We start from the raw sequence: 23874 nt of genomic DNA on the forward strand, positions 1-23874 counted from the left end.
CCAGGGACTCAGGGGTCATCACCAGAAGGGCCTGGACACAGGGTGTTGGGATAACAGTAACAGTGAGAATAATAGTGGGGACCATAGGGTAAGCGCTTGAGGGCTCAGACTCAGGGTCAGGCTGCCTGCGTTCTGGTCCTGGACACTTGCTAGCCTTGCGGGCAAGTGACTTCCCCATAAACTTTCTGTCCCTCCGTTTCTTCATCTCTAAAATGGGGATCATGAGAGGTCCAGTCTTGGACATATGAGAGGATCAAGCACTTAGGGGGCTGGGCACAGGTCAGGGCCCTGTTCTCACTACTGGGTACCGGGCTCTGTGCTGATTCCCTTTATATGCATCATCTCATTTAATCCTCATGAGGGAGGTGCTATCTATTATATTAACCCATTTCACAGATGAGGAAACTAGCCCAAAGTCCCCAAATAACTGACATAACAGGGCTTCAAATTCTCTGATCTGGACTCTACCCCCTTAACCACTGTTGGAAGAGAAAGTCTTTGAGCTCTAACATTTCAGGTTACTCTCCTGCCAGTCTGATATTCCGTGCCTTGACCTTGGTGCCTGGCCATCCTTTTGTATGGCAGAGTGGTTGAAAGCATGGGGAGATGGAGAAATTGAAGTTCGAATCCCGCTGTTTCTTGCCAGCCTCGTGTCCTTGGTCCTTCCTGAGCCTCACTTTCCTCGTCTGTAGAATGGGGACAGTAACAGCCTTTCTCACTGTTGTGATGAGGACTAAATGAGATGATGTGTGTAGAGGATTTTACGTGGTCTCGGTGCTAGGTAAGGAGAGGCCAGTTTTTTCATCATTCCTCTTACCGGGAGAGTCAGGCGGGTGGAACTCGGAGAGGCCAGCAGGCATTTCCTCCAAGCTTCGTCCTTCCCCAAGTGCAGGCTGTTTCACTCCCCTGGGTTTCCACAGCCCAGTCCAACTTCCACTTGACTTCCTAAGTCCACACCAGTGAGTCCCTGCCATTGGGAGAGGAGTTAAAAATAAAGCCCAGTCTTTAAATCCTTCAAGTAAACACCCAGCTCTCTAAAAATAGCGCCTTTGTAATGGGTCTCTGGAGCCAGGTGGGGATTGCGGGATGGAAATTGGCGAGGCTGGTTCTTGCTGACAGGCTGGCGGGGGCCAAGCCTCTACATCACCCCGCTTTGCTGCCGAGCCTCTGGGCTTGAGGGGCAACCAAGGATCCCTTAGAATCTCCAGCCTCTTCTCTCCAGTCCAGAGCTGGCCACCAGCCCCTCTCACCTCCCCACTGTAAGGACCCCTTATCAGCTCTTTCTGCCCTAAACTCTCCATGCAACAGCTGGAGTGAGATTTTAAAATGCTAAGCCTGACCACGCCACTCTAGTAAGCAAAACCTTCATGGTGTCTTCAGTTTGGTTTCCCCTGAAAGCAGAGCCTGAGATAAGGATTTGGGTGCAGGAAGTTGATTTGGGAAGTGACGCCAGGAAGGAGGAGGTGAGAGGAAGTGGACGGGTAGAGTGAGACAGGGAAGAAGGAAAAGCCAATATAAATGTGTGTTATCGAGGCATCGCGGCAGGCACAGGGACTGGGCTGGGCTGGGACCTCGGTACAGAACACCCCTGAGATAGTGCACCTGGAGGATGGGGCAGGGGCAGGGGTGGTAGCTGGGCAAAGCATTATCCACTGGCTCCAGTCCCCTATTCATTGAAGATTTCCCCCAGGGGCATAAATCCACTGCACTTCCGGGTGTGCTTGCGCTTGGGGTCGGGGTGAAGGGGTGTCCTGCAGCATTGAGAGCAGGCTCCGGGTAGAACTCGGGAAGCTTGGGTGGGACACTGGCAGTACCGGGGCATCTTCCCGTACGTGGAACTGTCCTGCAAAGTAATGGGTGAAAGTGGGGGTAGACTGAGGGGCTGTGATGTGGGCATCAGGGGTGTCTGCCCTTAGGAGAAATTTCAGATTCCCCTGCTTTGGCCCCCAAGACCCTTCCTGTCTGGCTCAAGCTTACCACAACAGCCCCATCTCACGCCAGTCTCCCCATCACTCACCTCCAGCCTCAGTTCCTCCAAAGGGCCATTCTCTTTCCTGCCCATGGTCCTTTGCACGTGCTATTCCATGTGCCTAAAATGCTTTTCCCTTACTCTTGATCTTGCTAGCACCTCGTTTATCAGGCCTCACCCGGCTCAAATGTTTCTTCCTCAGGGAAGCTCTGAGCTCTTTCCTAGTCTGGGTTCCCGGTTATGTGTTTCCTGTGTGCCCCGGGCTCACCTGCCACCCCGACAATTGTCCCTACTCGTTCTGTCTTCCCGACTACTTTGTATACTCCCAGAGGACGGCGACCCTGTCGGCTGCGTTCACTGCCAGGTGGCAGCACCCAGCACGGCACCCAGCACGTATGTGGGGCTCAGGAAGCATTGCTGAATGACTGATGTTAGGTTTCCAACGTCTCGTAAGGGAAGGCACCCTCCATCTGACTCAGTTAAGCGTTCAATCACATTCAACAAATATGTATTGAGCACTTACTATGTGCCAGGGAGTGTTCTAGGTACTTAGGGAGGAAAACTTCAAGATCCTGGCCTTCATGGAGTTTACATTCTAGCTGGGGAGACAGCACAGCAGACATAATAAATAAATTTTAGAGCACATGGGAGGGGGCAAGTTGCCTTTCTAAATATGTGACATGAAGGAGTTGAACCAGTTAGCCAACCGGGTACCTGGGGGAAGAGCAGCCCAGTAGAGGGCAGAGTCAGGAAAAACCTCCAAGGTTGGCATGTGCCTGGAATGTTCTAGAAGCAGCAAGGAGACCAGCGTGGCTGATGTGGACTGAGAGAAGACAATAGTATAAGAGGCCGGAGAGAGTGCAGGGGTGGGAAGGGGACAGGTCACTGCCAATGTGGGAGCCACTAGCTACATGTGGCAATTTATTTTTTTATTTTTTTATTATTTTTTTAAAAATATTTATTTATTTATTTGGTCATGCGGGGTCTTAGTTGTGGCAGGCGGGTAACTTGGTTGCAGCTCACCAGCTCCTTAGTTGAGGCACGTGGGCTCCTTAGTTGCGGCATGTGAACTCTTAGTTGCAACATGTGTGTGGGATCTAGTTCCCTGACCATGGATCGAACCCAGGCCCCCTGCATTGGGAGCGCAGAGTCTTATCCACTGCGCCACCAGGGAAGTCCCAACACATGTGGCAATTTAAATGGAAATGAAGTGAAATTAAATAAATTAAAAGTGCTCTTCTTCAGTCACAGTAGCCACATGACAAGGGCCTCGTGGCTACCGTGTCGGACGGCACAGAGGTAGACCGTTTCCCTCCTTGTTGAAAGTGTTGTAGACCCTGCCTTGGTGGGGCCTTGCAGGTCACTGTAGGGCATCAACCTTGCCCGTACATAACTGGGCACACATCCTGGGGCCCTTTCCTCACCTCTCAAAGTGGGTATGATAAAAGTATGCAAGGCCATTTGGTTCAGCTCCGGCCAAGGTCAGAACGCCTTTCCCATCGTCCTTGCCGAACGGCCCTTCGGTCACTGCTTCTGTGTCTCCAGGTGTAAGAAACTCACCACCTCTTGAGCCAGTCCAGGCCAGCTTTGGACAGCTTTGGCTTTCAGATTTGCTCAAACCAGGAGAATGCTCTGCTTCTCTGTCGCTTGATTCGTTGGTCCCAGTTCTGCCCTCGGGCACTGTGTGGGTTAGAAACGTGTTCAGCTGCAGGTCACAGAACCTGTCTTAAGCACTGGGCTTATATCTTCTCACAGAAGAAGATCAGAGGTGAAACTTATATTTGACCTACAAAACAGCAATTTCACATGGTTCCACCTAATATAAGCAAATGCAGAGATTGCTGTTTTCCTCTTTCTGCCACAAAAGGCAGCATATTATACATATTCACCTGAACCTTGCTTTTTTCTCTTTGCTGTGTGTATATATCAGAGAGCTTTCCAGATCTTTCCAAATAAAGAACTTTATCCGTTTTAACTCCCACATAGTATTCCATTATATAGCTGAACCATCATTCAGTTAATCAGGCCCCTGTTGTTGCACATGATTGTTTAGGTAGTTTCCAGAATTTTGCCATGTGAGATAAAGCTGTATGTTCATTATTTCACCCATGGATCAGCAGATCTCTAGAATAAATTCCCCCAAGTGCAATTAGTGGTCAAAGTCTCTCTGTAGTGGTTGTCCCTTCTTATCTTCCCATCCACGTTGTAGGAGGGTGAGAAGGCCTCTGCCCCGACGTGCTGAACGATCCTGGGCAAGTCCCTGCCCTCTGTTGGTCTCCGTGTCCTGGGACACTGAACCGTCCTTGCCTTGTTTTGGGGAAGAACAGCGACCCAGAATTGGCTTTTTGCTTGGCCTTTCCCACACCCCAGCCACGTGCACATTGCTACCACGGCTTCTTTGGGAGATGACTTCAGCCCGGACCAAGGCCAAGGCAGCCTAGTGCGGTCAGCACAGAAGAGCAGGCAGAGGGACCAGCATGGGCAAAGGCACAGATGCGTGACCACGTGGGGTAAGGCAGCGTTTCCCAAATGCCAGTCACTGATGTACCTTCCCGAGCTGTGCCATAGCCATGTACCCTCTGGATTATTATTTCCTTACTATTTAAAAAAACCTTAACTTTCTTAAGCCTAAATTTATTTATTTATTTATTTATTTATTTATTTACTGACTGACTGACTGACTGACTGACTGACTTACTGACTTACTGACTTACTTACTGACTTACTTACTGACTTACTGACTTACTTACTGACTTACTGACTTACTTACTGACTTACTTACTTACTTCACCTCGCGGCTTGCAGGATCTTAGTTCCCCGACCAGGGATCGAACCTGGGCCCACGGCAGTGAAAGCGCCGAGTCTTAACCACTGGACCACCGGGGAATTCCTTAAATTTATTTTTATAAAGTGTCTTTAGGTCATTACCATAGATAGAAATGCAGTGTTACATAAAGAGAGGTTAGTGGAAAAAACAAAAACACAACCAGACAATACCAAAAGAAAACCAGAACAACATACGCACAAGAAAAAGAGAAAAATACAGTGAAGCAAAACATCATTAAACCATCCCCAGTGCGGTTGCCTACTAAAAGCTCAGATCAAGGCTGCTTGCTGCTCTGCTCTCTCTCTGTTAAAAAAATGGAATATAAGACTCATTAAAGGTATATAAACATTAACTGAGACTTTCTCATTGAAGAAATCAGGATGGTTGACTTTGAATCTTAAAGGAACAATGTTATCTGATGAATGTCCTGGTACCACCTATCATTTTTGGTCCTGTCAGTAGTAAGCTTTTGAGTCATTGGCCTGAAGGACAGATTTCTCCTCTCCCTCTTTCCAGAGCCTGAAAGGGAGGGAAAGCCAGTCTTTAGAAGGGCAACTAGACTCTCGAGTTCTGGATGGGAGGAGCCCAAGCTTAGACCTTATACACAGTAGGCACTCACTAAATGCTCAGCAGTGACTGATTCATTAATGGGCCTGAGGGGCTCTTATGAAAGAGGGATGGACATTCAGACTAACAGTGCCTTCCTCAATCTTGTCCAAGGAAAGCAGATGTCCTGCTCTCACTCTCGCCTCCTGTGGCAGACGGTTTACCTCAGGGCTGAAGCTTGCTGGTGGAACACTGGAACAGGAGTCCCCCAGACTGGAGAGGAGGAACACAGGAGTACCCTTGCTATTCTCCTCTTCCTCTTCCATCCCTTCATTTAAACACACAGACACAGAACAGATCAGGCACAAGTTTATTTCTCACGCATGTAAAATCCAAAATGGGTACCCTTCTCAGTGGGCAGCTCTCCTCCAAGCAATGATTCAGAGACCCAGGCTCCTTCCATCCTGTGGCTCTGCCATCTTCAATATATGGCTTCCAAGATCATAGTGCTCTCTGCATCAAGCCAATGAAAAGGAAAAACACCTGCAAAGAGGCAGTGGAAGGTTCTTAGTGGAAGGTTCTTATTGGCCAGGAAGTAAGGCGCATCATGTCTTCCTACATTCCATTGGCCAGGAAGTAGGGCGCATCATGTCTTCTTACATTCCATTGGCCAGAATCTAGTCACATGGCCATACCTTCCTGCAAAGGAGACTGGGAAACTGTCCAGGTGTGTGCCCAGGAAGCAGAGGAAAGGGGTTTGGTGAACTGCTATCTAGTCTCAGCAATGTTTAGTGAATGTGGCATTCGAGGCTCTTTATCATTTGCCTCCATCCTAATTCTTCATTCACTCATGACATTGTCAGGCTAAACTTTTCTCAGCTTCTTAAACACTTGGTGTATGTCTGTCTGTGTGTCTGTGTGTGTTTTAACACCTTTTTGTGCCTTGGCTCCTGCAGTTCCCTCTATTCAGACCACCCTTTCCTCACTTCTTTCTTCTCTTCTCCATCTGACTAGCTCACACAGACATGGAAATAAGCCCACAGCCTCAAAATTTAAAATAAGACTTTGTCATTTTCCCAGGACTACATGCAGGAAGAAGAGAGGATGCCTGTACACAGCGTGGAGGGGTCCCCTTCAGCTCCCCTAACTCCTTCACAGAGCAAAGCGCAGGTTTCCACGGACGCCGCCTGACACCCACTCCGAGAATTGTCCTGTGATAAATAGGGAGGGGAGATCCTGAGGTCGGAGATGGCAAACTTCAAGTGCTTTTTGTCAAAAAAGCTAGTAACCTGTTTTTCAAAGGGGGAGGGGACAGAAATTGCCCAGGTAGGAGGTAAAACATAAGGATCTGAATCTGCTGAGACAGTTAGCTTTTTTTCTAGCTCATGTCTATTCTGTGAAGTAATGTGCTGATTAAACAGCTCTTGGAGGGTCTGGTGGGTGGCGGGTGGAGATGGAGACCCCTGCTTCCTTGAGTTTGCCAATTTCCATGGTGTAGATGCTGCCACAGTGGCTGATCTCAAGCTACCAGTGTCCTGTCAAGAGCTTGCCTGGGCCATCTCCAGTACATGTTTAGTGTCAGGTTTGATTTCTCCATCCCTACTTTGCTTCAGGCTGTAACTCAGAGGTCTTCTCTGCAGGCAAGTTTACCATGTCTGTTCTTCTTCTGGGTTTCCCATTTTAAAAAGCCTGAACTTTCCCAACTAGATTATTTTCCTATAGGTTTTCTCTACTGGTCTATAAGCGCCTTATGGCCAGAACTCTGATTTTAAGTTTCTTTATATCCCTGTTATGTTGTCAGATGCCTGCACTTAGTAGGCACCCAGGGAATGCTTATAGAAGGCAGGCAGGCAGGGAGGATGGGAGGAGGTGGAGTTGAAGAGCCCGGCCACGGAGGCAGATCCCACTCTGTGACTTGTTGGCAGTGTGACCTCAGGCAAATCCCTTCACCTGTCTCGGCCTGCTTCCACATCTGTAAAAAGCTCCTTTATTTTCCTCTGCTCCAGCTCAGCCAGGCCTATCACTGAATAATAATTATGATAATAATACTCATAATGGCTGCCATTTATTCATTCAACAAATTTTTATTAAGCACTTGCTGTGGGCCAGACCCTGTTCTTGGTGCTGGGGATTCATCAATGAACAAAACAGACAAAAATCTGTTCCTTGTGGAGCGTACTACATTTGTAGTACGTTCTACATTTAGCGTTCTAAATGTAGCATTCTACATCTGCAACGTGCCATGAACTGAACAGAATTTCACAGGCATCTCATTTGGTCTCCGGGCAGCCCTGAAGAGCGAAGGTATCCTTTGCTCTATTTTATTGGTGCAGAAAGTGAGGCGAAGTAGATCGTGTGAGTTGCCACGGGTAAGCCAGTGCATAAGGGGTGGAGATGGGACTTGGACCCTTGATTCTGGTCCAAGACCTGGTTCTTAGCCATCAGGACATGCCCTTCCCAAGCCCCAGGCCCCCTTCCTGCCCACCTCTCTGCCTTTGCTCTGCATTTGATCGGTTCCCTTTGTCACATCCCTCAGGCCCACCCAAGACCTGACCCCTCCCTGATGGTGTCTGTTCTATCTTGAATCCTGTCTCCAAATGCTTCCTTGTTACCCGACCAAGCATGGTTGGTGACCAGGCATGGAATCCTTTACTTCTTTATTTTGCTTCCTTATGACACCTCTTTCCCCTCCCCCTTCACCCCACCACCCCGGGGCCTAGGCATGGACCCACATAAAGAGCTCAATAAATATCTCTTAACTAATGCATAGAAATCCTTAATTTTTTCCTTGGACTCTAGCTCAAGTCTCGTTTTTACATGTCTTCATCGTAAGGGTTATTTTTTCTTCCTGGGAAATCTGAAAGTCAGATCTGTTGGAAACAAAACCTCAGCAGCTCTTGTGTGCACCTGCTGTGTGCCGAGTATGGTGTTCATCTCTTGCAGGTCTGGCTTACAAAGATGACAGACAGTCGCTGTCGGTGACAGTTGGCACCTTAGTTGTGGTCGAGGCTGGGATGACCACGCTGCCTCGTGTGCCTGAGATCGCCCTGGATCATGCTGGGTATAATTATAAACAGACCCCCTTTCACCCTCAGGTGCCCTGGTTTGAATGATAAGCTCTCCGGTCACCCTAAAGAAATCCTGAGGACATGACCCCCCCCCCTTCCCCCACTGCCCTTACTGCTCTAAGCACTTTGCAAATACCCATGCATTTAGTTCTCCCAACTCTGTGAGGTTGGTGCTGTTATTCTCCCATTTCACAGATGGGGAAACGGAGGCACAGAACTGTAAAGTAACTTGCTCAAGGTCACAGAACTAGGAAGAAGCAGGGCTAGGATGGGAACCCCAGTCATCTGGTGCCAGAGCTCCCCCGTTCAGCCACTGCCTCAGGAAGAACTTCTCTAAGAGGTCTCCCCTGAGCCTGTGCTCTGGGCTAGATGTGTCTCCCCCTTCCCACCCCACCAGGAGCCATGGACTTGTCTCAGTCGTGACCTGTGACATGGTTTGGGGATAGAGGAAGACAGCAACGTGGTCGGAATCTCCTCTGGGGCCCTCACACCTGACACAGCGCCTGAGGCCAAATAAAATCTCTGGAAATGCTTTTCGAGGCAAGGGATGTGATTTTCCAGGGCTGGGGCTGGGGTTGGCCCCTCCCCATGGTTTCTTCCTCCCCGTGTGGCAGTAGGGATGCAAGCCCCCAGGAACAGATGGAGCTGCTTGGAATTCCTTCCTAAGGCTCCTTATCAGCTTTCAGAGCAGCCTGGGGGGTGAGGGGGGGTGTCAGGGACCTTGGGGGCTGCTCTGGGAAAAACTGGAATGCCACAGCGGAGTCCCACCTGGGGAGGGGCCGGAGGCCGGGGAGGGTGCTGGGCCGGGAGGGCTCAGCTGTCAGCATTCCTCCAGCTCACAGAAAGCTCTCCTGTGCGCCTTGTCCTTATTTAGACAGGAGATGTCTGCTGACTTGGGCCTTGTGGGATGCCATGGCCGGCTGGCTCACCGGGTGGGCGGGGTGGGCTGAGGTGGGGAGCAGAGCACACCCAGAGCCAGGTCAGCGGGCTCTCTGCGGGCGATCCCAGTAGACCCAGGTGGGAAGTCCAACCCTTGGGGCGAAGAATCACTCTTTAAGTAATAGTAACAAAAATAGTAGCTACCATTGATGGGGTACCCACTATGCACAGGGAGGCATGCTAGGCTAGTCTGTAAGTTTTAGGAGGTGAGTTTCTTCTGTTCACTGCTGTACCCCTAGATCTAGCCCAGGACCCAGCACACAGTAGGTGCTTAGTAAATACTTGTCACGATCAAATGAGTATACCCTTCACATGCCACAGTTCACTTGATCCTCACAATAATTCTAGGGGCAGCTAAGTGCTATTATTAACCCGAGTTACAGATGGTGAAACAGACTTGGAGAGGTTCCACAACTTGGCAAAGGTCACACAACTTGGACGTGGAGGAGCTGGGGTTTGAAACCATGTCGTCCGACACCAATATTAACAAAAACTCCAACTTTAATATTAATCTTATTTTGGTGTTCACCACACTGGGATTCCTGGCTTTCCCTGTTTATTGACTGTGTGAGCTGGATGGCTTATCTAACCTTCTCATCCTTAGTTTTCTCACCTGTAAAATGGGAATTGATAGTGATGTCTACCTTAGAGGATACTGTGAGGACTAAATGGAATAATACATGCCAGTATCTGAGCGTAGTGCTGGCACACAGTAGGCACTCAATGAGAATTGTTCTTCAAATGACTATACCATAATTTAATCAACTACTTCTCCACTTCTTGCTTTGGCTTCATTTCCAATCTTTTGCTATTACAAACAGGATTGCAGTAAATACCCTTGTACGTGTGTCATTTTGCACAATTTGAGTATGTCAGTTGGCCAGATTCCCAGAAGGGGAAGCACTAGCTCAAAAATATGTAGATGTTAAATTTCTAAAGAAAAAAAGGTTGAGCAGTCTGAAATGATAAACATGAATATATGCAAACATGAAAAATTATGTGAGTGAAAAATGTATAATAGTGAAAGCTAAACTTCTCTAGTGCACACTCAGGGCAAAAGGCACTGTTCTAAGCCCTTTCTGTATATTAATTCCTTTAATTTTCATAACAGCCCTATGAGGTAGGCATTATCATTATCCAAATTTGTCATAGTTGTCTATCACTGCCTAAAAAATTATCCCAAAGCATAGCAGCACGAAACAACACATTTTTCTTATCTCGCGGTTTCTGTGGGTCAGGTATCAGGACGTGGCTGAGCTGTGTCCTCTGGCTCAGGGTCTCCCATGAGGCTGCAGTCAAGGTGTTGGCCGGGGCTTTGGTCCCATCTGAAGGCTCCCCTGGGGAAGGATCCACTCCACACCCACGCACATGGTTGCTGGCAGGATCCAGTTTCTCGTGGGCCGTTGGACTGAGGCCGTGAGCTCTTTGCTGATGTTGGCGGGAAGCTGCCTTCAGTTCCTTGCCATGTGAGCCTCCCCAACATGGGAGCTTGCTTCGTCAAAGCCAGCAAGAGTCTGCTAGCGAGAGCAAAGTCACCATCTTTTGTAAACTAGTCATGGAAGTGCTATCCTATCACCGCTGCCATAGTCTTTTTTTTTTTTTTTTGGCTGTGTTGGGTCTTCTTTTCTGTGCGAGGGCTTTCTCCAGTTGCGGCAAGCGGGGGCCACTCTTTATCGCGGTGTGTGGGCCTCTCACTATCGCGGCCTCTCTTGTTGCGGAGCACAGGCTCCAGACGCGCAGGCTCAGTAGTTGTGGCTCACGGGCCTAGTCGCTCCGCGGCATGTGGGATCTTCCCAGACCAGGGCTCGAACCCGTGTCCCCTGCATTGGCAGGCAGATTCTCAACCACTGCACCACCAGGGAAGCCCCTGCCATAGTCTTTTTGTTAGAAGTCTGTCACTGAGTTCAGCCCATACTCAAGGGGAGGGGATCCCATAAGGGTATGAATACCAGGAAGCATCTGAAAAATCTTCCTGCCACACTCGCTTTTCAGAAGAAGAAATGGATGCACAGAGAGGTTAAGTGATTTGCCCAGGTCACACGGCTAATGTCTGAGTCAGGGTTTTCAGACCTGGGTAGCATGACTTCAGATTCCATGCTCTTAAAAACTGGCCCTCAAAATTGAATCTTTATTGTGTTCACAGCTCTGTTAAAAAAATAGATGTACACGTGGAAAGGCTAGAAAAGAAGGCTCAAAAGCTTACCTAGCTATTGTTTTAGCACAGTGGGTTCCCAGTGCTTTTGCTTTACTGTTACTCTTTTCATAATTCATAAAGTGTGATTTTAAAATCTGGCATAGACTTTAAAATATTTATTTATTCATTTGGCTGCGTCGGGTCTTAGTTGTGGCACATGGGATCTTCGGTGCTGCATGCAGGGTCTTTTGTTGCAGCGCGCGGGCTTCTCTCTAGTTGTGGCGCACGGGCTTCTCTCTAGTGCGCACAGGCTCAGTAGTTGCGTTGCATGGGCTTAGTTGTCCCGCAGCATGTGGGATCTTAGTTCCCCGACCAGGGATCGAACTGCGTCCCCTGCATTGGAAGGCGGTTTTAACCACTGGCCCACCAGGGAAGTCCCTGGTGTAGACTTTTTAAAAAGGAAGTCTCCCTGTGCAGCCAACTCATCCAGAAAAGGCCTCACTGCTGAGACCTGGGTTCCAGATTGGACTGCAGGTCCAGTCCTACGTGGGGAGGAGGAGCAAGGCCTGAGGTCCCCTCCCTGTCACTTCACTGGCTGCCGCAGTACAGCCAGACTTTAGTCACATGTAGTCAGCCAGGCAATTCCCAGGTTTGGATGGACTAACCTTTCTTTGGGGGAAGTTGAGGGTATCACTGCTGGTAACCACTAGCCCTTGGCTCTATGATAGGCACGATGAACGCTAGGGATGCCCACGCCCCTGGGGGAAGAGGCATGGTTGTGGCCAGTCCCAGCTGCTGGGGTCTTCTGGCTTAACTGAAGTGTGTAGCAGATGCGTGGGTCAGCAAAGGCTCTGATGCCAGACAGACCTGCAATCATGTTCCAGCCGGCTCTGGATCTCACTAGCTATGAGCCGTGGGCAAATAATTTCCTGAGCCTTCCTTTCTTCTCCTGTACAGTGGGTCGTCATGAGGATGACATGAGATCACAGAGGTTGTTGTAGTTTCCTGTTGCTGCTGTAACAAATTACCACAAACTTGGGGGCTTACAACACAGATTTATTCTGTTACAGTTCTGGAGGTCAGAAGTCTGAAATCAGTCTCAGTAGGCTAAAGTCAGGGTGTTGACAGGGCTGGTTCCTTCAGGAGGCTGACAGGAGAATCCAATTCCTTGACTTTTCAACTTCTTGGTGTCTGCCCCCATTCCTCGGTTTGGGGCCCTATCCTGCATCTTCAAAGTGCATCACTTGAGTCTCTGTTCCATCATCACATCATCCTCTCCTCTCCTGTGGTCCCATCTGCCCCTGCCTCCCTCTTATAAGGACACTTGTGGTTACATTTAGAACCTGCTTGTATAATCCAGGATAATTCCTGCATCTCAAGATCCTCAATTTAATCACATCTGCAAAGCCCCTTTTGCCGTATAAGGTAACATTCATTGGTTCCAGGGATTAGGACCTGGATATCTCTGGGGTCATTATTCAGCCGACCACAAAGATCAAGTGTCTGGCACATAGTTAGCACTTAGTAAACAGCAACTCATTACTTTGCCTCCCCCTTAGAGGCTGGGTCGGGGGGAAGGGGTGTCACTTACCCACCCACACATGGTGAGTGTGAGCCCCCTTCCCAGCTGGGCTGGCGGCTCTTTTTCAAGAAGGGGAGAAAGGTTTCTGTAAAACATGATCTGGAACAGGTCACCTCCATGGCCTGGGGATTTCAGGCTGGGCTTCCAAGGTCGGGAGGTCCTACCTAGGGCCTGAAGTGGGGCACAGCCCCCTAGACTCAAAACCTATGCCCCTCCACTTCAGCTAAAACAAATTCACTTTCTAAAATTTTCAAACACTTGCATAGAGCTTTCTATGCGTCACGTCCTGTTCTAAATGCTTTAGGTACAGTCATTCTCTCTATAATCCCAACAACTCTGTGAGGCAGGGGCTATTCATATCCCCATTTTACAGATGGAAAAAAATCAAAGTACAGAGAATTATGTAAGCCACCCACAGTCAAAAAACAGTGTTCTTAACCACCTCAAAATACCAAAATATTAACAGCAATTTTTCTTTTTTCAAACAAATCTGCTTATTTTCCAATTTTTTTGATGATGAAACCATATTATTTTTACTACATATTTTATATATTTATAATATAAAAATAACAAAATAGAAATTATGAACATGTAACCCAGCACATGGGCTTTCTCCTGCCCTGTAGCCTTCTGTTTGTTCTCAAAACTTTTCACCTTGTCTTATCTCTGACCAGACTCTACATCCTTCCAGAGCAGGGGCCATGTCTGGCTTAATGTTCATTATAATAATAATGGGCAAGTGACTTAACCTCTCTGTGCCTCAGTTTCTTCATCTGTAAAATGGTTGTGGTGCCTATCTCCTAGGGCGGTACGAACCCTTAGTTTATTTCCCATTTTTTCTTATTAGAAGTAATGTTTCTAGATCTAAATGTAAGAAGTAAACTATAAAACCCTGGGGATAAAATATAGTAGTAAATCTTCGGACATTGAGCTAGGCAGAGCTTTCTTAGATATGACACCAAAAGCACAGTCAACAAAAGAAAAATACATAAATTGGACATCATTAAACTTAAACACTTCTGTGCTTCGAAGGACACCATCAAGAAAGTGAAAAGACAACAGAATGGGAAAAATATTTTCAAATCATATATTTGATAAGGGACTTGTATCTAGAATATATAAAGAACTTTTACAACTCAATAATAAGACAAAAAATTTGAAAACAGGCAAAGAATCTAAATAAACATTTCTCCTAAGAAGATTCATAAATGGTCATTAAGCACATAAAAACACACTCAACATCATTAGCCATCAGGGAAATGCAAATCAAAACCACGATGAAATGCACCTCACAAACCACTAGTGTGACTAAAATTTAAAAATGGATAATAGTAAGTGTTGACAAGGAGGTGGAAAAATTGGAACCCTCATATGTTATTGGAAGAAGGTAAAATGTTACACTCAATTCAGAACCAGTCTGGCAGTTCCTCAAAAGGTTAAAAAGAGTTATCACATGACCCAGCAATTCCACTCCTAGGTGTATACCCAAGAGAAATGCAAACATACATCCACCCAAAAACTTCTACAAATATCCATAGCAGCATTATTCATAGTAACCAAAAGGTGGAAACAACCCAAATGTCCATCAACTGATGAACAGATAAACTAAATATGGTTTATCCACACAGTGGACCATTATTTGGCAATAGAAAGGAATGAAGTACTATTTATGCTGCAACATGGGTGAACCTTGAAACAATATTTACATGACATATCCTTCTACAAATGCATATTTAAATCCCAATTTTTTGGCAGTCTTTAGCATTTTGGAAGGGAATTGCTGGTAAACATCATTATAATAATAACAAAAACTGTAACAATAATGATAGCTAATATTTGTTAAGTGCTCAGTTTATGCTAAGCACTTTTGTGCAATCTTATTTCAGGCTCCCAGTAATTTTGTGAGTTAAATATTATTAACCCATTTCACAGGTGAGGAAACTGAGGCCAGAGAGCAAAGGTCAGGTACCCAGAATATGATGGATGTGAACTTGTACCCTTAATCCCTCTGGTGAAGAGTTTCCCAGCAGGGCTTAGCACACGTTTGCCAAATGAATGCAGTCCAGGCAAGACTGGACCCTTGTCTACATCCCTTTTTGAGGGCAGGGGAACTTTCTCCCAGGGAGCTATCTGGGCAGGTGGCTGGACACTCCAGCTGTGGTTCCTCCTCGAGTTTACTCTGACCATGATTGTTCTGGGGGGAAACGGCCACAGCCAGCCAGAGCTAGGGGCGAGGGGCTATTTTGGGAGAAGACAGGGCGGTGGCATCTGAAGCATCCCCTCAGGAAGACTTGGCTGCACTGCCCTTATCAACCACCTCTGCAGCTTCAGAGAGGCTGGCAGAGGCCTGAGTTGGGGGCTCTGATTATCTGCCTCTGTCCTCCAAACCTACCATGGGCTCCTTGTTCTGATGGATTTCTGAAAACTTTATAAGTGAACAAATCAGTGACATTAAGTACATTAAGGTTTTTTGTTTCAGTCGTCTAAAAACAACTGTGCTTCTTACATATTTTATTAACAAGCACCTAGATAGCACTTCCTGTGTCCTGGCTACTGTTCTAAGGGCCATATGACTGTTTATTCATTTACTCCTTATACTGTTTCTCTGAGGCAGGTGCTGTTATTATCCCCATTTTACAGATGAGGAGACTGGGGCTCAGGGGGCTCAGACTTGCCCGAGGGTATAAGGAGCAGAGCCAAGACCTGACCCCAGACAACCTAGCCAGAGGTGCCCCCTCTTAGCCACACCCCCATGTAGTTTAAGGCTTTGCTCTGTGCCTCTGTCCATCCACTGATTTTCAGAGATGTTGCATAGTTGACCTGGCAGGGCTGCATTAGGTTGTGAGCTCCTCAGGCGGCTGCTGGGTCTGATTTTTCCCCATCCCTGGTCCCAGCACGTGGAAGACCTGGCCCAGTTAGTTAGTGCCAGGAAGGCCGCGGCTCAGTGTAATGGGGAGGAGCTTGGGCAGATGCACTTTCTAGCTGTGTGACCTTGAGAAAGTGACTTCACCTCACTGAAGTCGTATGTGTAATTGTGGCCATAGCACAGAGCTGGGCACAAAGTGCTCAACCAATAACAGATCAATATTATTAATAAGAGTAGTAGAAGAGACCGTTGTTGAGTGGATGCATTAGAACAGAGGTGGGCAAACTTTTCCTGTAAAGCACCAGACGATAAATATTTTTGGCCTTGCAGGACATGGACTTCGGTGGCAACTACTTAACCCTAGGTAATAGTAAACGAATGGGTGTGGCTCTGTTCCAATAAAACTTTATATGGACACAAATCTAAATTCCATATAATTTTCACATCATAAAATTACTCTTTTGGGTTTTTTTCCACACCTTTAAAGATATAAAAAGCATTATTAGCTCACAGGTGGTACGGAAACAGGCAGCGGGCTAACTTTGGCCTGTTGCCCTAATTTGCTGCCCCCTGCAATAGAATGTGAGCTCTAGAAGGGATTTTTGGATACTTGGTTTGCTTTTTTAGTCACAGTGCCCAGAATAGTGCCTAGCACATAGTAGGCACTCCATAAAGTTGTATTAAATGAATGAATCTGGATGTTGAAGTGGGTCTTGAGCTGGCCCTTTAAGGCTGGGAGGTAGAAGGATTGAGAAAACATTCCAGAGGGGAGAACAGCCAGAGCAAAGGAGTCAGGGGTACATCCTGTGGGTGTCTCCCTTTGGCCCAATGAAGCCATCGGTGGCCTGGTGGGAGCCTGGGCAACAAGGCCAGATCTAATGGGGCGGTTAGGGGTCTGGGGTGGGCAAAGGAGTCAGGGGTGGGGCTGGATACTCTCAGAAGTGCTTCCCCTGGGTTATTGCCCTGCCCCAGCCCTGAACCACCACCAGCCCTATTTTTAACCCTGCTGACGAAAGAAAATCTGTTGAAATCAAGAAGGGTGACTGATCCCTGCCCCACCCCCTGCCCCAGTTACTGCTCCCTCCCTTCTCCCCATTAGGGGCAGAGCCATCCTAGGAGACCCTCCCCAAGAAACATCAAAGTGGTCATAGGAAAAGAAATGGTTCCTGCGCTTCCCTAGCAGGACCTGGACTCAGGGAGGGATCCTGGTGCTTGAAGAGAGCCACTCAAGGCTCCTGGGGGGTTGAGCAGGCTGGGAAGGAACTGCCCAAGAGAAAGCTGGATTTTCTCTCTGTCTGACTAGTGCATGCTTCTCAAACTTTAATGAGCAGTGGAAGCAGCTGGAGGTTTATAAATTAAGATTCCTGGGCTCCTCCTAAGAAATTCTGATTCAATAGATCTGGGGTGGAGCCCCCAAATCTGCATTTTCAACAAGTGCCTGGATGATGAGGGGCTGGGGGGTGGTGCATGGACCACACTGTGAGTGCCACTGGACCAGAAGATAGCCTTTGGACCACAGCAGTTCAGCCTGCCCTGGTGAGCTGCCAGATACACCCCATCAAGGCTGCCTCGGGCCGAGAATCTGGAGAGCCTTGAAGGCCACGCTAAGTAGTTTGGACTTTATTTTCAGCGCAATAGGAAACCTTGCAAAGATTTTCAGCAAGAGGTGAGGCCACGGGATGTATGGGTTAAGCAAGCTGCATGTAATTGGTTGTAGGAAGCGAGCCTAGAGGCAGGGAGGCTACAGATGGGAGTGGGGGACCTTGCAGGAGGAGTGATGGAAGGAAGGAGAATGGGCAGATTCAAGAGCTATAGGGGGAGCAGGAGAGACAGGAGTTGGTGGTTGTTGTCTGTGAATATTGAAAGGTGAGGAAGGAGGGTGTGGGAGACGCTGGGATTCCTGGCTTGAAGGCTGGGGAGCTAGGGAGCTATTCCTGAAATCAGAGGCATTTTGGGGGGGGGGGGCGCGCTGATAAGGTATTCAGTTGGTCAGATTGATGGATGTGGGCAGAGGAGCGTGCTTCCTTTAAACCCAGCAGCCCTTATTGCCTTGGGCTGTGTGGCCACTCCCCTCTGACCCCTGTTCTGGCTGCCCTGGAGGGTCCACCGTTGATCCCCCAGAATCTTCCAGGGCTCAGTGTGAAGGCTGCCATTCTGGCCTGAGGAGTCCTGCAACACAGCTTCCCAGGGCACCGGGAAACAAGCCTCATCCAGCTTACATTACCAAAAAAGGACATTTTCTCAGTTGGAGGGTTTGCCCAGCCCTTTCCCTCCTCCCCCAACCTGGGGTTTCAGGTTTCCAGGGAAGTGTCTCTGAAACTTTAGATCTTTGAATCACACATACCCATGTACAGGCAAATATGAGTCTGGGGATATGCATGTAACCACACTCGGTTTTTATTTTTTAATTTTTTAATTGAAGTATAGTTGATTTACAATATCATGTAAGTTTCAGGTGTACAGCACAGCGATTCAGTTATACGTATATATATATGTATATATATATTCATATATCTAGGTATGTATATACATATTATATATATATATATATATTCTTTTTCAGATTCTTTTCCCTTATAGGTTATTACAAAATACTGAGTATAGTTCCCTGTGCTATACAGTAGGCTCCTTGTTGGTTCCACACTTGATTTTGATGTCACAAATGTCATCTTCCTCCTTCTCCTTCTTTTTCTCCTCCTCCTCCTTCTCCACCACCACCATCACCACCACCATCACCATCATCATCATCACTCAGCCCCATCCCGGGCTAAACACTTTCATGTGTTGCCTCTCAGTAGTTTTCACAGCAACTCCAAAAGGGCAGAATTATTGTCCTACAGATGTAGAAACTGAGGCATAGAGAGGCAAAGCCACTCACCCAAGGTCCTAGAGTCCCAGTGGGGTCGGGACTAGGGGGAGGCGAGTGAGGAGAGTCATACAAATGCAGGGTCTGATTTGGCCTTTATTTAAATTTTGTTCATAGCTTGCTCATCAAGGATTATTTTTGCATTAGTTTGGACTTTTAAAAATATGGCGTTCGAGTATTATTTATCTGGATTACTGAGTTTTTTGGCATCCCTAAATTTTGAGCCTGAGGTGAATACCTCATTTGCACCCTAGCCCCAGCCTTGGCAGAGCCAAAATTGGAATCCAGGACTACTGATTCCAAAACCATGCTCTTAACTATTTCCTATGCTGCCCGCTTACGCATACATATGTGTACGTGTGCATGCATGCATTCATTTATGTATCCTTTCATTCAGTAAAATATTCTTTTCTTCAGTAAACATTATTGTGGCAGTGGAGAGGGCAAGGGTTTAGAAATCAGACAATTCTGGGTTTGAACTCCACTACTCATTATGGAGTGGAGATACAGCCGGTGGTTAAGGGCACAGACTCTAGATCCCAGAAAGCCTTGGTTTGAAAACTTGCTGTCACTTGCTGGCTGGGTAAGTTTGGTGGGATCCTTGAAGCCTTCTTATGCCCCGGATTTCTCCTCTGTAAAGAGGGATGATGGTGATAACATCTACCACATAGTGATTGGGGAAATTAAATGGGTTAATTTCTATAAAGCCCTTGATATGTAGTAAATGCTTTGTAAGTGTCAACTGTTACTTTGCATCCTTGAGCAAGGTACCTGTCTGAGACTCAGTTTCCCCACCTGTGAAATAGAGACAGTAAAAACTACCTCCCAGGCAGTTTTGAGGATTGAAAGGGATAATGTAGGCAAAGGGCTTGGCGTTTGGAGGGAGCTTAGTAAAATTTATCTCCCTTATCCTGGGCCCAATTCCATGCTAAAGACACACGCAAATCAGCTCCCCGAGGAACTGACTCATCTGCCCATGGGGACACCGATTTGACCTTTCAGTTCCCCAAAGGCACGAAGCTCTTACTCCCTCTCAGGGCCTTTGCACGTGCTCTTCCCTCTACCTGGCTCACTGTCCCCACCTCACGTCTGCTGGGCCAACTGGTGTGTCAGTTTCAGCTCTCAACTTAAATGTCACATCCTCCAGGAAACCTTGCCTAATCCCCCACCTCCACTGCCGATCTATATCAAGTCTTCCTGTTGTACATTTTCATTGCATTCTGTACTCTTCCTTTATGGCACTTCTCACAATTGCACTTTTTATTTAATTACATTGTATTAAATAATTTTGGTTGTTTGCTTCCAGCCCATCTCCCTCACTTGAGAGGGGCTTGTCTTGTCCACAGGAATCCCAGCTCCCGGTCAAGTATGGCACATGCTTCAGAGCAGCACAGGCTCTGGAATCATCTTGCCTGGGTTCAAAATCTCAGTTCCTGCACTTAAAGACTTTGTGACCTTGGGCAAGTTACCTACCTTGCCTGTGCCTCAGTTTCCTTTTCCGTAAAACAGGGAAAATAATAACAGCACCAGCTTCCTAAGGCATCATGATGATTACATGAGATAATCTTCATAATTCCTTTAAAGCAATGCCCACTGGTAAGTTGGGCTGTTAATATTTTAGCAGGTACTTCTCCTAGTTAGGCTACATTAAATAAACTGAAATAAACATCCCCCAAATTTCAGGTGCTTAACGTAGTAGACATTTAAGCCTTGCTGAATTTAATGTTTAAATTTAATGCTTAAATGTTCCACATTTAATATGGGACTTTGCGGGGCTGGGGGGGACTTTGCTCTATGCAATTTGTGGACCCAAATTCCTTCCACTGTGTTTCTGAACCTGGAGTCCACAGGCGGTACTGTGGAGAGAAATCAGGGAGTCCGTGAACCTGGATGCTGCCTTAGGTTAGATTCCCTAGAAGCTGAGTCTGAGATGAGGATCCTTGTGCAGACGATTTATGGAGCAAGTGCTCTCAGGAGAGAGGGGGAGTGAGAGACACAAAATCAGACAGGGAAGTAGCCAAGCAGAGATGTGGTCTTAACCTGGAGTCCAGCTTCAGCCTGATCCCATGGGGGCTCTGGAGCCTGACTTGTACCTCAGAGTTGGTTCCTCTTGGGACAAGAAGGGGCTGGCTGGTGTCATTAGTCATTGGTTATGGGCTCCCTGGGTTGGGGAGGGGTTGTTGACCTTGGGAACAAGGTGGCTTCTACTGGTTGCAATTCTCTGGGAGAGCAGTGAGCCATTAGCGGTCAATTCAGAAGTTAGGGCTGGGTGCATTTGCCCAGCGAGGGGATCTGGGCAGGGAAAACCACATCTTTATTTTTACTAACCTCTAACTGAACTTTAGTATTTTCTTCAATTATGGAAGTTGGCAATAAATCAACAGTAGTATTAGCAGTATCTCTGACTTTGTCACTAATAGAAATCACATATATTTTCATGTCACATTACTGTTGTTGCACGTATCCTTGAAATATCCTTTATGTTAATCTATACTTTTAAATTATGGTAGTTAATAGACCCGCTAGATATTTTGTTTAAAGTGTTAATAAAGAAGAATATACATTATTATATTACAAATTTGTCCCTTTAAATATTTTGGTAACAGTGTGTCAATATAATTGCATCCCTTTGTAATCCTGTGCAATTTGTGCATTTTAAAACATTCCAAGAAGGGGTCCAGCAGTGTCACCAGATGCCAGGAAGATCTGTGACAAAAATGAGGTTAAATTCTCTGTTCTGGGCCTTGGCCTCCTCTGCATTTTACCAGCAACAGGGGGGAAAGAGAGGACAAAGAGGATTATAGAGGAGGTTTCTGTGGGCCAGGTCTGGAAATGGCATAATCCTGTCTTCCCACAATGCTTCGGACGGTCACCTGACCACACCTAACTGCAGGGGAGGTTGGGAAATGTAGTCCATCTGTGTGCACAGAATGAAGAGGAAATGGTCTGGGGAATGCACAGCAGTCTGGACCACAGAGCTCAATAAATATTCATTGACAGCTGGAGTGAATGAAAATTCTGTCCAGGGTGTCTCTTTGTGGGTTGGGGAGGAAGGGCAGAGGGCTAGTTCTCTGGAGGGATCCTGAGTCTCCACCATGTTGTCTCCTTAGGACAAGTCACGCCAAGGCCAAAGCTGAGGCAGCAGAACAGGCTGCCCTGGCTGCCAACCAAGAGTCCAACATTGCCCGCACTTTGGCCAGGGAACTGGCTCCAGACTTCTACCAGCCAGGTAGGGCCAACCAGGGAGGGGAGGGGCAGGACGGGGTAGGGGTAGGTCCTGGGGGGGTGGACACTTTCTCTTTGCTTGCTGGAAAGCTGAGATGCTCAAGTGGGTCCACGCATGCCTTTGAGTTCCAGAATCTGTGGAGCGTGGTGCAAGCATGGGATGAGTACAAGCATGACACAAGGGGACTCATGCTGAGATTGTGGCGGGGTATCAGAGGCTCCCCCCACTCCAGCCCGTCTCTTCTCTCTGGGAAATGGGTCTGCAGAGTAAGGAGGACCCCCTGGCTCTGATACAGACTTTGCATTTGGATAGAGCGGTGGGAGCCCATCAGGGTGGGGGATCGGTGCTGCCTGCACTGAGGGTTTTAAGGTGAGTGGCACGATTAGATTTGTATTTTCTAAACATTCTGGCTGCGGCCGGAAGACCAAAGGGAGACTAGATGGAAGACCGCGGAGCGCAGATCTGTGCCTGGGAGGTCAAGTCGCTTCCCATCACAGTGCGCCCCCTGCTGGTCCAAGGAACAGCGACCCTGGCTGGCTGCCTCCGCCTTGGGTGGTCATAGCAACAGCTGTCACCAAGTGCCAGGCACTGAGCTCAGTATATTACAGGCATTTTTTTTTTCCACCCGATTAATCCTTCCGTTGGTATTTATGAAATAGGTATGATTGGGCCCTTTTTTCAGGTAAGAGAATGGAAAGAGACCAGTGTGACCATAAAGAGTATAAACTCTGGAGCCAGACTAGCCTGAGTGCCAGTCCTGGCTCTGCCCTTGGTCAGCTGGGTGACTCTGGGCAAGTGATTTTTTACCTCTCTTGAGCCTCCTTTTCTTCATCTGTACAATGGAGGCTAAATAATAGCATCCACCTCATAGGGTTATTAAAATGATTAAATGAGTTAGTATTGGGGAATTGCTTAAAACAGTGCTTGGCACTTGGTGGCCGTAGGTTAGGGCTGGCTGAGTACATAAATGAGACTCAGAGCGGCTTGCCCTGGGTCATCCAGTGCTGGGACCGGGGTTCGAATGCAGCCTCCCCGTGTGGTCCCCTGCAGGTCCGGAGTATCAGAAGCGCCGGCTGCTCCAGGAGATCCTGGAGAACTCGGAGAGCCTGCTGGATTCCCCCCACCGGGGCCCTGGCGCCGCAGGCCTCTCGGAGCGGCCCCGCGAGAGCCCGGAGCTGCACGAGCGCGAGACCCCTGCGCCCGAGGGTGGCCCCCCGTCGCCGGCCGTGACGCCGCCTCAGCCCAAGCGGCCCCGGCCGGCCGCAGCGTCCAAGGACGGCCTGCTGAGCTCGGGCGCCTGGAACGGCGAGCCCGGCGGCGAGGGCAGCCGGCCGGTCACGCCGTCCGAGGCCGCTGGCCGCCGCAGCCCCGCGCGTCCCGCCAGCGAGCGCATGGCCATCGAGGCGCTGCAGGCGCCGCCCGCGCTGTCGCAGGAGCCCGAGGTGGCGCTCTACCAGGGCTACCACAGCTACGCCGTGCGCACCGCGCCGCCCGCGCCGCCGCCCTTCGAGGACGAGCCCGAGCCCGAGGTCCCCGCGGCCGACTCGGCGCCCGCGTCCCCGGCCGCCCCCGGGGCGGCGGCCCCGCCACGAGGCTCCGCGCCCGAGAGCCCCGCCAAGCTGGAACCCAAGCCCATCGTCCCCAAGGCCGAGCCCAAGGCCAAGGCCCGCAAGACGGAGGCCCGGCTGACCAAGGCCGGGGCCAAGAAGAAGGCTCGGAAGGAGGCGGCGACGGCGGCGGAGGTGGAGGTGGAGGTGGAGGAGGTGAGGCTGTCGGTGGGAAGTCGGGGTCCCCAGAGGTGGGGGAGCTGGGGGTGGGATTCGGGGGCAGATGGCGGGGGGGGGGCGAGGA

General features: G+C 48.5%; 1 protein-coding gene and 1 non-coding gene across 4 annotated transcripts in view; one reads left to right on the forward strand and one right to left on the reverse strand.

Moving 5' to 3' along the window:
- The window catches only part of JPH2 (junctophilin 2), a 62337-nt gene that overhangs the window by 34511 nt on the left and 3952 nt on the right, over positions 1-23874 (forward strand). For 2 of the 3 annotated variants that reach the window (XM_059896006.1, XM_059896007.1), the window contains exons 3-4: positions 21908-22026; positions 23074-23786. In XM_059896006.1, the coding sequence (XP_059751989.1) occupies positions 21908-22026; positions 23074-23786 (832 nt within the window). Of the gene's footprint in view, positions 1-21907; positions 22027-23073; positions 23787-23874 lie in introns of those variants that run through there. The other variant, XM_059896008.1, reaches the window with a different exon arrangement.
- On the reverse strand, positions 4783-4855 carry TRNAE-UUC (transfer RNA glutamic acid (anticodon UUC)). The gene has a single exon. It is a non-coding gene; the product is annotated as a tRNA-Glu (tRNA).

This window comes from Balaenoptera ricei, chromosome 15 (assembly GCF_028023285.1).
Source record: "Balaenoptera ricei isolate mBalRic1 chromosome 15, mBalRic1.hap2, whole genome shotgun sequence".
Lineage (NCBI taxonomy): Eukaryota > Metazoa > Chordata > Mammalia > Artiodactyla > Balaenopteridae > Balaenoptera > Balaenoptera ricei.